The following is a 16,946-nucleotide window of genomic DNA, read 5'->3' as shown; positions in this document are numbered from 1 at the left end:
CACCCAATCTGATTTACGCTTGTGAAAAGACCCATCTGCCTATTCCAGGACATTCAGCTTTCGTCTTCTCTAGCTCAAGTGTTTGTTTCTTCATCTACCTTAGCTCTGTGGCCTTACGTGAATCTCTTTTACAGGCTAAGTCTCAGTTTCCAGGTCTATAAAACGGTGACACCAGCTACCAGCAACTGCCTCCACCTACGGGTTCGAGCTGGCAGTTAACTATCTGACCGTAGGCTAACTACAGTCTCACTTCTGCCCTCGTCTTCCTGGGACACGGCCCCCATCAAGCATCTTCCCTCCCTGTGACGTTTTCAACCTCAATCTCAGCACAGGTCCACTGCCCTCTTTAGACCTTACCTGTCCAACGAAATCCTTTCCCCACCCCTGCTGTGTCTTTCTGCCCACGTCTCTCCCTTCGACGCCTCTCCCTTTACCACCAAACAGGCACCGCCCAAGCGTAAGCACTGTCCCCACACCCACAGGTTTCTCATTGCTAACTTATTCCTCAGTCCATCACAGGCTGAGTCCCATTCCCACCGCTCTACAGAATTCCTTCCTGAAAAGCCACCAGCTCCAACTATTCGGCCTAATTCCTGGCCTCCTCAGCCCTCCCATCGGGTTTTGAACCCCCCTCTCCCACTGGAAGGAAAGCTCTGTTACTAACTACTTTGAGACTGGAAGAGGCATACAGTCTCTCTCAGCCTCAGTTTCAGTATCTGTGCCCACAGAGGGCTGGATTTATAGACAGCCGTAGGGCCCTTCTAATTTGGAAATTCCAAGGCAACGTTATTCCTCCCTTGGCATCCAGGAGTCCGCACTATCTTGACTGTCAAAACAACTCCTGTGTCCTTTATTAGCACGTGTTGCTCATCTCCTACAGGGGTTCTTTTCCTCCAAACTCCCAGAGAAGGCGCTGTAGACGATATTTGAGTCATGTATACCTTCTCTCCTTGGCTAGCACCCACGCTGCCCCCTCCACTGCCATGTCTGTGAAGAGGCCTCCCATACTCCCACACCAGCATTTCCACCTCTCTGGAACGTAAAACTCAGGCAACCAAGATACATCATCACTTTTTCTCGACCTCTCCATTTCTCTTAATTGCTCACCCCCCTCCATGATGGTCAAGCTGACAACCTGTGAGTTTTCACTAATTTTCCACATCCTTTCCACTCAGATATCAACTCCTCTCCTGCCCTTCCTTCGTGATTTAGTCCTAAAGCCATTAGGCCAGACAGAGCACGGCAGAGCTCCACACTGGGGGGTAGGGTGTGGATGCTATGGTGGCCCATGCGGGGGGGCAGCAAGCCCCCCCATGCAGAGAGTCAGAGTCCCAGCAGAGGGGGAGGGGGGCATTCATGCGCTCACCTGGCCTAGTGCCGGGTCTCAGAACCCAGCAGCGGGAGTCAGCGCCCGAGTGGAGGAGGAGGGCATCCAGTGGGGGTGTGGCCCTGTGACCCAGGATGAGGAGTTAGACTCCAGTCACAGAGAGGAGGGTGTCCGCAGGCATTGGGGGGCACTCCTTGCAGAAAGGGCTGGCTCCAGGACTGGGACAGGAAAGATGGCCTAAAGCAAGGAAGCGCTCAGAGAAATGATGGGAACATGGCAAAAGGTCACGGAAACCAGCTGGAATGGGCTCCCAATTGTTTGAGGAACAGTTTGAACCTCAAAAATAAGGGCAGTAACAGGCTATAACTCGCTGCAGAAAAGAAGAAACAATGATGCCATAAAGATATCGATAATTTAATGAATAAGCAAAGTGCGATGAAGATTGGGATGTTTATACAACTTCAAAGTACCGCTCCCCCAAATAGCTCCTAATTGCAAAGGAAAAAGAGTAACTTGACCGTGGAGAAGCCTGGCAGACGACACCTGGATAAAATGCTGCAGATGAACTGTAAAGGCACAAAGGGAAATGGCTTGGCATGTGGTAGGAAGCGGGAGGAAAGATGCTGCATCCCTTCTGTGATACGCCTGACAAGGGGGCGGTACCCGAATCAAATCATGAGGAAACAGAGGACAAACCCAAATCAGGGACTTTCTACTGAAGTGCTGGCTTTTACTGCTCTAAAGTATTGTAAAGTCAAGAAATCTAGAAAACAGTAAGGAACTGTCCCAGACTGAAGAAGACTAAAGAGTCATGACAGCTAAAAGCACAAAACACAATTCTGCACTGGGGTCCTTTCACTATGAAAGACATTATGGGCGCAATTGGCAAAACCAGAATCAAGATGTCAGTAACTTAATGTTATTTTCTGGATTTTGATGGCTGTATTGTGTACATGTGTCCTTGTTTATCATTCTTTGTAATGGCTCCCCCATGTTTTTCCTAAGTCTGTTATTATTTCAAAATAAAAATTTTATATAAACATCAACTACTACAAAGTCTTCTTCTGTAATATGTCAAATCTGCCCCTTTTTTCCATTACCCCCGACATCCTTGCTCCAGAGATTCCAGTTTCCATCCTCCTGCACTGTTGCAATAACTTCTTAACAAGGCCCTTTACGCTCCAATCCACACTACAACCACTGCCTAATTAAGGTTTTACCCAAGTGTACTTCAGCTCAGGCTGCTTGCCTGCTCCAACATTTCAGGAACTCCTCATTACCTGCCAAATTAAGTGCAAACTTCTTAGTGTGACTTCCAAGTTCCACTGGCTTCTAGCTCCAACTAAGCTCTTCCAGGCCTTCTTTCCCCCAATTCCCCATATCACAGCCAGCCATACGGCTGGACCACACTCAGTGTTTTCTGCCTGTCAGGGGTTTGCCCACATAACTCCTTCCACCAGGAAGTGCCCCCCGATCCCCAGCAAACTTTTCAAAACTAAGGATAAGTACCAACTGTGATCACCATACCCCCATCTCCTCATTTTCCAAGACTCGCCCAGATCCTTCCCTGTCGGAACACCCAAAGTCGATTTTGCCCATTACAAACCTTATTTCTTTGTGTTTTAGGTCACAATTTTTGGATATTTGTTTCGACAGCTCCTAATATATAAGGTGAGGATACATGCCAATGAAGTGGTCATCACTGATAACATTAAGTCATGGCCAGAGCTGCGAATTCAGACGGCCAGTTATTAGCTCACACACTCTCCCCAGGGTATTAATTTTGTAAGTATTCCAATTACTTTTTGTTTGTCCTCTTTTCCTTCCTGGGCTAGAGTATTCTATGTCTTGCATAAAATATAAGCAATTTCTACCTCTTTTCTACATAGAAATTTTGGCCTTGGCCATACCACTAACAATCATAAATCCAGAGGTTTTCAGAGCATCAATTAAGTAACACGTGCTTATATAAAATTACATTTTAACTTCATCATTACCTTACTATATAAAGAACAAAATAAAACTCTTAAAAATGAAAACAAAGCCTATACTTGACAAGTTTAAAACTAGAAATTCTAAAATTTAAGATGACACTATCCATTTAACACACTTATATTTCCTGGATTTTCACTAATAAATTTTGGAATGCAGTCCACAAAAATATACAACTTAATGGCTACATTTAAACGGATCCAAGAAATCAATATTTTTCTCTCAATTTGAATTTGGTAAATGAAAGAAAACGATAAATTATTTAGCAGCAGAGCTGAAATTTTATCAGTAGATGAGTTGTATGAAACTACAGCAACAGTTGAAAGCCTGGGAAAATAAATATTATTTTGGAGAAAAAAAATAAAGGACATCAGGGGAAGTGAAGTATTACTCCTAAATTACTGGTGATCAGTATAACATCTTCTCTTACTCTAAACATTACAAGGATAGAAAAGGTCACACACCCAGAATTTCAATATTGCAAAAGGCATCAAATCCATAAATGATAAATCTCCAGGTCCTAGTTTCAGCATGTCACTGGTATGTGTGAGAACTGCCTTAAGTTGAATAATTTGAGTTTATTTAACTGAAACCAGGGCTTTTATCTCCACTTTATTTTTAAAGTATGAAATAAACAGTTCTAAATATACTAACACTTCAGACGATAAAAGGTGGACATACTGACATATAAATCAAGGATACTTGTGAGGTGAAAAGCAAAATGTATAGAAGGGCAGTACATAGTGATTTGTTTATTAAAAAGGAATAGGGGTTTTTTTTCAATAAATTTATCACCACTTTTACCAGAAATACCATAAATAATGAAGGTGAATGAATCATCAGAAGAAGCAAGTCTCCTTTTAAATATTTATAAAAATACTATTTAGAACACTAACCTGGAGAAATTCTAGGCACACTAGCAATTTCAAAATCAAAATATTATGAGACAAATAAGAAAAAGAAAGTTCCATGTTTTCATTTCCAAATGACCTAAGTAATTCTGTAATGGATTTATTATGGTAAGCACCAATAATCAGTCAATCTCTCCCCTCCAAAACCCATTATTCTTTCATGCTTCGCATTACATGAAGTTACTTATATCTCAGCGGTTTATTTACAAAGCTTACTAAGAGACATGGCAAACTTTGTAACAAACTCCTTGAATTCTGAAGCTTTTGGCTTATTATGGAAGATGGGTTTCGAAAAACTCCAGGGACCATTGAAAAATTTTGAAAACAACTGTAGGTTATCACTAAATTGTTTCCTCCTATCATGGAAAAAAAGTTCAGCATATATTAAGATAAACTCCTGATTACTTGTCTTGAAAACTACCAGAATGTGCCCTTTGAAACAGTGAACTTTATATTCGGAAAGTCTAAGTCAATGGTAGCATTGTGTTACAATGCTAACAAAGTGACTATGACCATCGCCATAAACACCCCATGTTACGTCAACAGAAAAACCCTGTTTCCAGAAGGAATAGTGTAAATTCAAAAGAACAAGAAACTCCTAGTGTTAAGTGTCAAGTTTTAAGAAAGGAAAGATTTGATTAAAAGAAAAAAAACCTGCCACTTCACCAAGCAAAATGACAGGTCACCCCTACTCACCCTTACTTTTAAACGGTAAATGGTCATGACATTTTTCTATCCTGACTACCCTGGCAACTACAGAGCTGGACTTGTGAGTAAGATAAACTTGAAACCAGACTAGCAAATTTGTTAAGGGATACTTCTATTTTTATTCTTAACATACACGACTCCAAGGAAACTACACAGCCGCTCAGTCGCGCTGTTGGCAGACCTCGGAGAGCATCTAGGTCAACTCGTTTTCTTTCAAATGAAGAAACTGGGGCCGAGAGAAGTTGCCACTCACTCAAGGCCACAGCTTTGTTTGTGTCCAAGCGGACAGGGGAACTCCCATCTGCATGACCCAACTAGGTCCAGTGTCCACCGCAGAGTTCTACATCCAGCTTTTGTCATCATGTACTTTCCAGTGTGGCCCTCAGATAACCCACTCGCTGGAAACTGTAACAGGCGTGCCTCTGGTCACCGCTCTTGTAGAACGCCCATAGGCTGAAACAGACACACACTCCATGGCCATCACTCACTTCTATCAGCCTGACAAGTTCACCTGGATAAGAATCATTTTCCTTATCTGTCTGGGGCACCCCTTCCTCAGCCTAACATTCAGTAAAGCTAACACAAATAAAGTAATATCCTCTTTCTGCATTAACCTCCAAAGGGTGTCTAGGATAGAACAGACCAGCAGTTCTCAACTTCTGGGTCTCAGGATGCCTTTCCACTCTTAAAATGTATTGAGGACAAGAGCTTTTGTTTATATGCATTTCTATCTACTGATATCTACCCTATTAGAAATTAAAACGAATATTTCTTTTAAATCATTTAAAAGAAGTCATTACACATTAACATAAAAGTGCATATGTGAAAAAAATAACTACTTCCCAGAACGAAAAACTTTAGTGAAAAGAGCAGCACTGTTTTACATTTTTGCAAGTCTATTGTCTCACTTAATAGAAGACAGCTGGATTCTCGTATCTACTTCTGTGGTCAATGTGTGGTGATGTGTTCTGGTTCAAGTATATGAAGAAAACCTGGCTTCACACTGATACGTTGTTGGAAAAAGGAGGAGCATTTTAATGGTCATTTCAGATCATTGCAGATACGATTCTTTAACACAACACTGAAAATGGACAGTCAGTGGTTTCTTAAAGCTTAGTTGCCACATGGAATCTGAAACCCTATCAGTGAACTCTTCACACACTATTACATTAAAACTGTTGGTCTATCTTCCATTTTGAATGGCTTTTACCAATGCATGATTTTTGAGTTTGTGGACCTCCCTGAAAAGGTCTCAGGAACCCCAAACCATACTTTGGCATCTACTAGAAAACACTTTAGAGTTGAACCTAAAGATAAAGGATATTATGAAACTTAGAAGCAGTTACGCACTGCCTGGATCCTTTACAATCTTTAATTCATTAACCCAACATTCCCTGGAATGGGGTATCATCATTCTAAATTATGAAATCGGCAGAAAGGTTGGATTTGGTCCAAAAGACACAAAAGAAGAGGCCAATAATGAAGCCTGGATGAGATTAAATTAAATATTATAACATGTAGACTGATATCCAGAAAAAAATCTAAGTTTACTCTGAGAATGATCAAAACAAATACATTTGGATAATATTCACCAGGAAAAGCTGTAAAGAATCAGTAATCTAAGAGACTTTGAATAACATTAAAGCTTTGACATTACAGTTTTTGGAAAACTTATATTAACTAGCACAATACCGGTATATATGTAAACAAAATGAATCCCCTCTGACTATATTAACAAGCTCATTAAGAATTTTGGAATGCTCAAGAAGAGACACCAGACAACACCCCAGGTTCCCACAAAGGCAGAGTAGGCCCAAGGTCACTGATTTATACGAGTATGTAAGGCTATGGGGCCCCAGACGACCAGGAGGGGCTTCATGAGTTGAGTGTGAAAAAGGCAATTCAAACAGTAGAAACAGGATACAGAACAAACAGAAGAGAATTACTGATTTTAGCTAGTATCACTGTAGTATTTCTACCAGAAATATCATTACCCAAAGCAATAGCCTTTAAAAGTAAAAGAGCATAAATAGAAATGTAGTAGCAAATGTAGGGTGCCTAACCATAAAAAAAATAATTTAATCATAAGAATTTATCAACAAATATTTCCTTACACTGTGCATATTTCTTTAAAAGATTTTGTGGAATTTCACATAATGCAGAAAAGAGAACACTAAAAGAAATGGAAACTAAAGGTTATGAAAACAATTGAATTAAATGCTAAGAGCAATCAATGAGCATATAATACTCATATATATATAATATATTACATAGAGTATATAATACTCTATGATGCATACTGTGTACCAGATGATAGTCAAAGTGCTTCTCATAAATTAACTCAATTGTCTTGACTACCCTTGAGATGGGTACTACTGAATTCCCTTTTTACAGATGAGAAGACTAAAGTCCAGAAAGGTGAAGGGATGTGCACAGGGTCACAAAGCAGTTAAGGGGCAGGGTTGGGGATTTCAACCAGGGCAGCCATGCTCTTAACTACCAGGCTGTCCCCCTCTGAAAAACCCACTACAAACATCACTTACAAAAATATCTACATCGTGTGCAAAATGTCCTTCTCTGAAAGTAAAACAAAGCACTAGCAGTGGAACACCTGCTGAGCTTGGTTCTGATGAAAACCATGCCGCCTCAGCATTTGTGTAAAGAGTTTAGAATTTAGGAGAGAGAGGCAGCATTAGGATAGGATTGACTAGTCATGCTACTGAGAACTGTAACAATGTGTAAGCTTCCTTTATGGAGTGTGTGCTTCTATAAAAGCAAGAGGAGCGAGGTATGAGTCAATGACAGTGAAAATAATGCACAAATGAAAGTTCTTCCTTTTGCTTCAGTAAAAAACTGAAGGAGGAAGAGTAAGGAATACACGTCAACCTTACATCTTGTTAATGCGAATGGCCATTTTTCCCACCAAATAAGTTTTTAAAGAAAACAGCCACAACTTCCTAGATGCCCGTGTGAACTATATCTAGGAAATCTATTCTTTATATGTTCAATACAGGGATCATTGACCACAACCGTGTAATAAAAGTACTGAATCAAAGTCCAATGCAAGCATTCATTGCATAACTTAGAACCACCCTTCAGAGTCATATCTAAAACCTCTTCCTTGTTTTTTCTAAATATATACAATATGCTATCTGCATGAAGGAAAGCCAAGAGATATTTTACAGTAAGTATGTCTTCTTGCAGATCTTAAAAGTTATAAATATACCAGTTCAAAACTGCAGTGACATACTTCACTTCCAATGAGTAAGAAAGCAAGACGGGCCACTTAGTAATTTTAGATGTGCTGAGTCTTTAAAAAGCCCTCCAGAGTTAAGGAAATGATTTATTTGTACTGAAAACCACAACTTGCATACGATTAACCAATCTAGAAAAAGATGAAGAGGGTGGGGAGCTTGTGGGTAACAGATTTGGGGTTTCATTTCATTTTTCACAACCAATGAAGTGGTTAATAAAGAAAACTAAAGGGAAAAAAAAAAGACTATGACCACAAAGAGACCAAGTTAAAGCAATTTTAGTGAACGCGTACACAGCTAAAGAAAAAAAAAAAATCTAGCACTAGTCTGCTAAAGTAAATATAGTAACAGGCAATAGGAAACAAACTTTTCCTAAACACCTACAACAGGCAATGCAGAGGGGGAAAAACACCTAAACACACTCCTTCAAAATCAACACAAATATTTTCTAAGAGAGTCACAGAATTTTTGGTTTCTATATTTCAAAAAAGTAGTAACATACCAACAAGCGAAGGGGGAAGCGCTAAATGACCATGCTGAAAACAAAAATCAAACGTGTTTAAATTTCTTAACTGTAAAGATAGTGCTAACCTTCAGCATTTTATAAAGCCATTTTCAAAACAGGAGAAAAAGGCCCACTTACCTTGATACATTTTCTGGAATGTACTCTAGGACCGGATATCCATCACTTCTTCTAGATGACAGGTCACCGTGTGATTTCCATGACTCCACTAAAGTATTGACGGGAGGAAAGGAGCTCAAGTGTTGGAAAGATTGGTCTCTAGCTGATCGTGATAAAGATATTGTACCTTGAGCACCAATCCTGTAGTGAAAGGACTGTCCACCTGAATTCACACCAACAATGGCAGATGAAGGGATGCTGGCCTCCGGGTAATAGCTCCCATCATCCGGTTCTTGTTTTATCCCCATTGGGAAGCCACTGCCTTCACAGTTACCATCGAAGCCGGGCACAGGTGGTCCTAAAATTCCTGATAGAGAATAATAGTCTTTATCATCCATAAAGGAAAAATATGAGCCATCCATGAATGGAAAGGGGTTGATGGCTGGATTCCCTTTAAAAGAGGTGCCCGAACACGAATGCTTGGTTGATTCTTGTTTTATTGGTACTGAGAATGGGGAATCAGAATTTATTTTGCTATTTCCTCCCAGACACGAGCTGCTAAAAGCTCCATCTGGCTCCGGCTTTATGTACTGGATGATGTTAAGCTGGCCAGCCACACCATTGGAGACTGCACTCTCTGCCTCCTCAGTCTTAGGAAAGGGAAGCTCTTGAGCACCTTTCTCGTGTGTGTCTGGACTAGGAACCGCATCCCGGGCTGTGCTGGATCCAGCCGGGGTGCCCGAAGCAGTGTAGCTGAAGGCGTTGCTTCCGGGGCTACAGATAGATCCCACGGTACTAGCAGTTGGGCTGGACAGTGTGGATCTGTTATTTGTGTTGGAAGGGCTGGAAACAGAGCACCTTGAGTTGTTGATATTTGCCGGGCTGGATACACAGGATCGCAGAATGACGTTATTAGGACTGGAGACTGGAGATTTTACACTGCAGTGACTCGGGGGGCTGGAAATCGGGGATTTCATGCTACTCAACGGACTGGAAAGAGGAGAGCCCACGTTGCTGGCGTGGGCTGGGCTGTGTGACCTGGAACCCCGATTCTCCACATTAGGGGAGCACGGCAGAGGAGTGCCCTGGGCGATGGGGCTGTGCACTGTGAAACTGCCAAAGCTAGCCGAGGTGGAGGACACACAGCTGATGCCGGCAGGGCTGCAACCCGAAGGTGACATATTCAGAGGGCTGCAAACAGAGGGGCTCTTCTCGTGACACAGGATGGGGCTCTTCACCATGGCGCGCATGACCCCGCCGTTCTCGGAGCTCCCCGAGTCAGACATGAAGGACCTCCCAGAGTCAGACATGAAGGACCTCAAGGGCCTGCTCACACTCCCCAGAGTGGAGGGACGGTGGCCGTTTTCTTTATAAAATTTCACCATCTGTTCGACGTGTGGATAGATCTTTGCTGGACTCGCGCTTCCTTGAGGGTTCTGCTGATCATAGGTGTAGTCGGCCTCTCTTACGGAATCCATGTATAAGCCCATGGACTCAGCCACGGTTGCCGACAGTTCCTTAGATTCCAGCTCGGTTTTAATATCAGATGGTAAAATCCCAGACCGATTATTGTCTTGCTGAAGGCAAGGGAGTAGTTCCTGTTTTTCTCTGCTGCTTCCTTGAGTACTGTTGTTTGGAATAGCACCGGAAACACAGCTTATGTTGACGACCTCCATGTAGTTATTCTCATCGGTCCGCTCTGTAGGTCCCGAGGAAGAACGCTCTGCAGCCTGAGAAGCTTGACCCCACCGTCTTTCCATATCTAGACCTTCAGGGAGACTGTGGTAGCCTTTGGTTTCCATAGCTAACAAATAAATTTATATTAAAAAATCGAATTAGAGTTCTTGATAGCAAGATTACTCTAAAAGACATTCTGAAATTGCATGGAATGATCTATAAATACGTATTCTACTTATTATAAGCAATACTTCTAGTTATATTAAAATTATTACCTTCTTAGGTGCTGATACAACAGTCTTGACTATAATTTGTCTGGAAGTCAGAATATAAGAAGCAATAAAACTATGTTGCATGTAAATAAAAGTAACGTCTTTGCTATAATACAGCCTTTAGAGTTTGCAAAGAATATTTACCAATAAATCATCTTTGCTGTAATACAGCCTTTAGAGTTTGCAAAGAGTATTTACAAATGTTAACTTATTCAATATGCAAAGTAATCCTGGGGACTCATGAGGCAGGCAAGGAGGAAACTGAGGGCTTAGTGAAGAGGGCAACTCGCCCAAGGTCAAAGGCATAATAAGTGACAAAGTCAGGTTTAAAACTAAATCTTCTAACTCCAAAGCCTTTGGAGTCTTTCCAGCATATGGAAGCTGCTTTCCGTATCTAATACGTGGCTTTATTAAAAACAACGAGGGAATGCAATTAATGTTACCATTTCCCAATATAAAGTCATCAAGTGAATGATCACAGGCAAAATAACTTAAGAATTATTTTTAAAACAATAAGATTTTCTTAAAATGGATTAGTGATGAAGATAATTTAATATCAATTCTATAAAGTGAAGAGTCACATATCCTGATTAATTAAGCTAGTCCATAACAGAGAGGCTGTATGACAACTTGAGAATATCAGGACTCTAGTCTGTATTTCAATCCTGGCAAGGACTCTGACATGCAGCCTGACCTAGCGGTACTTCTGCTAAAACGACTCCCAACAGACAGCCAGTTTCAGTCTCAACAGTTAATGGAGGAAGTTCGAGATGGGCCCTGACAATTTATGTGTTCATTCATTCAACAAATATTTACCCAGTATGTGCTACATCCTGGGCCTACAAGTAGTCACTGAATCTATAGTGATAAACAAAACAGGCCCAGTCCCCATCCTCAGGGAGCCCACAGGATTGTTTTACATATACCATCTTACTCACTGGCTCGCTCTATAAATTTAGTTCATAGATAGAATAATGATAATAGGCTATATTAATATAATTCTTATGCATTATATCATTCAATGCCATATTACAAGCCTTTCACATATATTAACTTATTTACCCTTATAAACAACCCTACAAGACTGGCAAAAGTATTATCCCAAATGATACAACTGGGGAAACTGAGGCAGGGGCCACACAGCAGAGCTGGAATTTGATCCCAGGTGTCTACACCAAGCTATCTCAACCTTGGCCCTATTTGGGACCTGATAATTCTTTGTTGAGATCTGTCCTATGCATCATAAGATGTCCAGCAGTCTCCCTGACCCCTACCCACTAGATGCCAGTAGCATTCCTCCTCCCCCGTTGTGACAGCCCAGACTGCCTCCAGACCTGACAAATGTCTCTGGGGCTGGTGGGTGCAAAATCACCCCTGGTTTGAGAACCACCACTCTAAAGAAACATATCTCAAAGAAAATTAACTCACTCTCAATAAAACTTCATTTGTGCATTTTCATGCATAAAACTCTTAAAATCTTTTAAGTATGCATTTTTCAAATCCTTTCAGGTGTGTAAACATTCTCTGACCCAAATAAAGGTCCTGATCTAAAAGATGCAGTTTCTGCAGTTCTGAATACAAATATTACTTTAGGCCTCTCAGTCCTCTCCCCACCAACTTTTGCCACTCACAATCTCCATCTGCCCTATGTTCCCCTCATTAAAAAGAGACTAGGACGCCTTTTTGCTCCAGAAATTATATTAATTATCATGCAAAAATAATATAATGACTTTACTAAATAAACTGGCATCAGATATTGCAGGGCTCGCTGACAAAATTTAATGCCCAAATTGTCCAAGTATCATAATTACCTCTTACTTTTCTGTACTCTACACTAGACTTTAAGTTCCCAGAAGGCAGAAACTTTATCAATTTTACCACTGCATCCCAAGACGACAGCATAATGCAAATTTAAAAAGTAAAACTATTATAACATAATCAATACTCAGTAACTTGTGAACATTAAAATCTCCCAATTATGCAGTGTGCTTTTACGTAAAGAACATTTTTCTATAAATTCCGAATCACAAATCAAATCACAAAACAGTGGAAAATAAGTCAAATTACAAAGTTTGAGAAGGTAATCTGGTAATTCCAGCTGAAAAAATTAGTGTGGATGAAAGCTAAGTGAAAGTTGAAAAAAGAAAAAAAAGAAAAAAGAAAAAAATATATATAAAGTGAAATGGGACCAAAACAGCTAATACTGGCCTTTTCTACCTTACTGAAAAACCATTTAATAGTAGCCATGGGTTGAAAATACCAGTAAATATTATGTGCTGCTTCTACTTCTACCTGAATATTCTGTCTTCCCCATAGCAAACTTGAACAGATGTATATCTAAGGTATAGATGTTTCAGGTCCAAGTTCATTAAACACCACAAGAAACATGTCTACTCCTGTTCAAAATTGAACACCTTCTGTGTTGTCATTCCCCCACCCCCAACCCTGTCCCTAAACCCACATTCTCAGTCTTGGTGAACTGTGCCACCCTCTACCCACATGCCCAGAAGTCACCCTTGCCTTGGCACCCTTACCAAAGGTCTCCACAGGCTCACCCCTCCTCACTCCCACACCTACAGTATCGCTCCTTGCCCCCCAGGCAAGAGAACCATCTGCCCTGGGTCTGAAGGGCCATCCTCATCCAGACCCCTCTCCAAAAATTCATCCTCCAAATTGTCTTTTGGAAAGCATGATCACTCACTGCCTTTTTTGAAGTTTCACAGTGGAAATTTGCATGCTAAAACTCCAGGGAAGTTCCACGGTACAGAAATCTGTTTCCTTTTTAATCCAGAGTCCTCTAAATAATTTGGTCACTGCACCCTTTTTTCACAGAACACCTACTAGCAGGCTGAGGGACACTTTTCATCACTCTGCCTCAAAGCAGGAGCCACGGATACGTAAGGCTATGTGAAGATTTGAAGAGAATCTCTACAGGAGCTGACGGGCAAGAACCATCTTAAAGCACTCTACAAGGAAGCACCTTGTCAGCTAACATCATGCAGGTGATCATAACTTTCCAAGTCCTGTTTGGCTAGCCTTGAACTCTCTTGACAATAACATAAACCAGCCTGCATTTCACCACATTACTGACAGGGCTATCATTAGAGAATTTGCAAAAGGTTTTGCTGAAATCTATTACATTAGCTTTGTTTAAGGTATTCTCATCTACCAACCTAATGCACCTCTCAACAAAGAAAACAGAGCAAAGGCTGGCAACAAACACAAAAGAATGGAGGACATCAGCATGCTCCACTGCAAATATTTTTAAAGACTGGGTTTTTAAAAGAATATGATTATTGAAATATTTTATGTTGAATTCTCCCGATTATCTTAATTGGTCTTCTCTGTAAAACAAATGGATCAGTTAGGTAATTATTTCCTACAGTGTCCAGGAAATCCAGGTTGTCTTTTTAAAACCGGCATAAGGACCATGGCTTGAGCAGAATTTCCTGAACTTACTAGTGAATACTCAAAATATTAGTTGATGAATATGATCCTCATAGAACTTAATATCCAGATGGTAAAGGGAATGTTTTGTTACTAAAGTATAAGATGAAACAGATACCGTTATACAAATCTAGCTTATATAAAATCAGATTTGTCTCCCTTACAAATGGAAACTATAACAGAGACTCCCTTGGGACAAAGACCCAAAAACCATGAAGACCCCTTAATTTTCATGCAAACGGCCTCCCTCCCCCCCAAAAAATAAAGGAACTTTCACATAAGGAAAGTAAGGAAAAGCACTGATAGTTCTACCTTGTCATATATATGCTCTTAAACACTATTTTGCAAAGGAAAAACCTGACTTTAAAATTTTATATTTTACAGACTGTGTTAAATTGCTGTTTTCCACAAGGAAGTAGTTTTTTTTCAGGAATATTAACAAGGAATCTTGCGAATTTATATTTTATCTGAAAACACTTTCACTTTTACTACCCCCAAACATAGTTCCCTTCAAATGCATCATTTTCTATAGTTATTTGACTATAATGACATCTTAAAGACAGAACCTTAAGAATTTCATAATTTGCACCAGTTGCATAGTTGTAAAAGTTCAGTTTGTAACTATTTTGCCGTCTTCCCCCCCTACATAACTATTACTATGTTCCTCTTTTTTACAGATGAGGTAAATGATAGAAATCTGCCCAAGGTCACCTAAGGGAGCCGGAGAACCAGTTAGAACTGAACACATCTGATTTCTATTCACTCACCTAATTCACTGAGCCACCTGATATTTCTAAAAGCCCCAAAGTAAACTATTTCTCCCTTAAAGGAAAAAACTCCCCTTCAGATTATTTTTAAAAACTTCTCTCCTCAAGCATTTCCATGAAACCGTGCTATGAAGTCAGATATAAAATTAATACTTCCCAGAACTTCACAGATGGAGAACGCTGTTATCATTACTATGTAAATATGATCAATAACAGCACTTAGAGAAATGGCAATTCAAATGTTAAAAAGCAATTACTGCATTTGAAATTAAGTGGTTTCAAAAACTTGTCTATCAAGTTTTCTTACTTGAAAACTTGTTATAATAAATAGTTAAAACTGTTGGTGCCATAAACCATTAAGATTTAAACCTGGTCTTTTAAAATTCATTAGGAAAAGCTGTGCACCTAAATTCAGTAGCAGGGTACTGATGCCACCAAAAGAAGCCTCATCCCTTCTTGGATGCCTTTAGAATTCCAACTGATGCCACAGAAAGCATAATCTCTTTCAGGAGTTTCGTGAATACTAAGGAACGGGAAATGCACGAATTTCCAGAGCCCCTTTCATACAGGATCTATCAGGATCTATTATCTCCTTCAACTGCCCTTTTACCGCTACACCTCCGGCTGAGATTTGGGTGCTTCCGCAATTGATAGAGGAAAGAAATATTATTCAAACGTCCTTTAAAAACTGTACAAGGAAAACGATCCGAAATTCATCTTTGGGTAAAGGGAAGGGTGGTAGACCTCCCACTGCCAAAGCCGGTTGAAAGCTGCTCGTTAGAGGGCATTTATCCAAAGTGGCCAAACTTTCCCAAAATAGTCCTCTGGCGGTCAAAGGGGAGAAAAAGTGGAAAACCAAAACAAAACAACAAGCACACAGCACCCTACTGACTGCCTCCGGATTACGCAGCCACTTCTCCCTGCAAAGTGCACGCTCCCGCGCCGCGGCCGCACGCCGACCCGGGCAAGCGGCGCCCAGCCGCGCACCCGTACACACCTGCCTCGGCCGGGGTCCGTCTCACGGCGTCTACCTGTTGCAGCCCTTGCCAACGCCACGACACTCCTGCTGCGGAGCCCCCCTAAATCCAACCACATCCAGGCCAGCGAGTGCCGCTCTCCCTGCAGCGGGAGAGTCCGAGGCAGCAACGCTCTTGCACCCAGGTGACTGCACGCGTTTCCTCCGAGCGGCCTGAAGTTGGCTTACGTCTTCCCAGTCCAATGACACCCCGGGCGCGGAGGGGCGGAGAGGAGGGGGCAGGGGTAGGGCCAGGGCGGGCGAAGTAGGCAGGGAGAGAACTCGAGAGGGCGGGCGAAAGCCCGGAGGGGGAGTGGGCCAGCTCCAAGGCCGGCCCTTTTAAAAGCCGGTCACATGTCCAGATAAAAAGTTCAGGTTGCTATCCCGCCTCCCTGGGCCCTTCCCATTGGCCCGGAGGGAAGCAAGTCTCCACGCTGCACGGGTCAGGCGGGCTTCTCATTGGACAATTCCGGCTGTCAGTCACCAGGAGGGCGACATGACTGATACAAAGTTGCTGCGACACAGCCTGGACTCGGCAGCTCCCTTAAAGCCGCAGAAGCGGTGGCCGCTTGGGGTGCAGGGCAGCGGCTACGCCACTAGGTACCCCCCGCCCCCATCGCTCGACTGCCCCAAAGTTGCTCACGCCCACCTGGCTCTCCTCCTGGCTAAACCCAGGGAAAGACGTGAAAAGTCTGGTGACGCGGAAGAAGTCGGTTTTTCCGAAAGCCAGTCAAGGTGCCGTCCCTCTGTCGCTCTCCACCTGCAGCGCCAGGTGAGCGGCAGCCCTGGCCCAGGCACCGCCCACCGCGCCCGCGCTCAGGGGAGGACTCTCAGTGGGCTTCTTCAGACCCCCGAGGTTCCGCTCCCCGCCCCTCCCGTCTGTCTGCTGAGTTACCTCTCAGCCGAGAAGCCGCAGCGTCCGCTGCCAGCGAGCAAGAGGATCACGTTCCCACT

At 42.1% G+C, this 16,946-nt stretch overlaps 1 protein-coding gene across 2 annotated transcripts in view; it reads right to left on the bottom strand.

The window, feature by feature from the left end:
* NR3C2 (nuclear receptor subfamily 3 group C member 2) overlaps positions 1-16,322 on the bottom strand; it is a 366,877-nt gene extending 350,555 nt beyond the window's left edge. For both annotated transcript variants that reach the window (XR_009701136.1, XM_061192560.1), the window contains exons 1-2: positions 15,975-16,322; positions 8,836-10,618 (exon numbers count right to left, since the gene is read on the bottom strand). Coding sequence is in view for 1 of the 2 variants with exons in the window: in XM_061192560.1 (XP_061048543.1) it covers positions 8,836-10,616 (1,781 nt within the window). In the remaining variant the exon portion in view is untranslated. The remainder of the gene's footprint in view (positions 1-8,835; positions 10,619-15,974) is intronic.
* Positions 16,323-16,946: the final 624 nt, after the last annotated feature.

Source organism: Eubalaena glacialis, chromosome 5 (assembly GCF_028564815.1).
Source record: "Eubalaena glacialis isolate mEubGla1 chromosome 5, mEubGla1.1.hap2.+ XY, whole genome shotgun sequence".
Classification (NCBI taxonomy): domain Eukaryota; kingdom Metazoa; phylum Chordata; class Mammalia; order Artiodactyla; family Balaenidae; genus Eubalaena; species Eubalaena glacialis.
The sequence above is the reverse complement of the archived record's forward strand: the minus strand, read 5'-3'. Positions and strand labels throughout refer to the sequence as shown.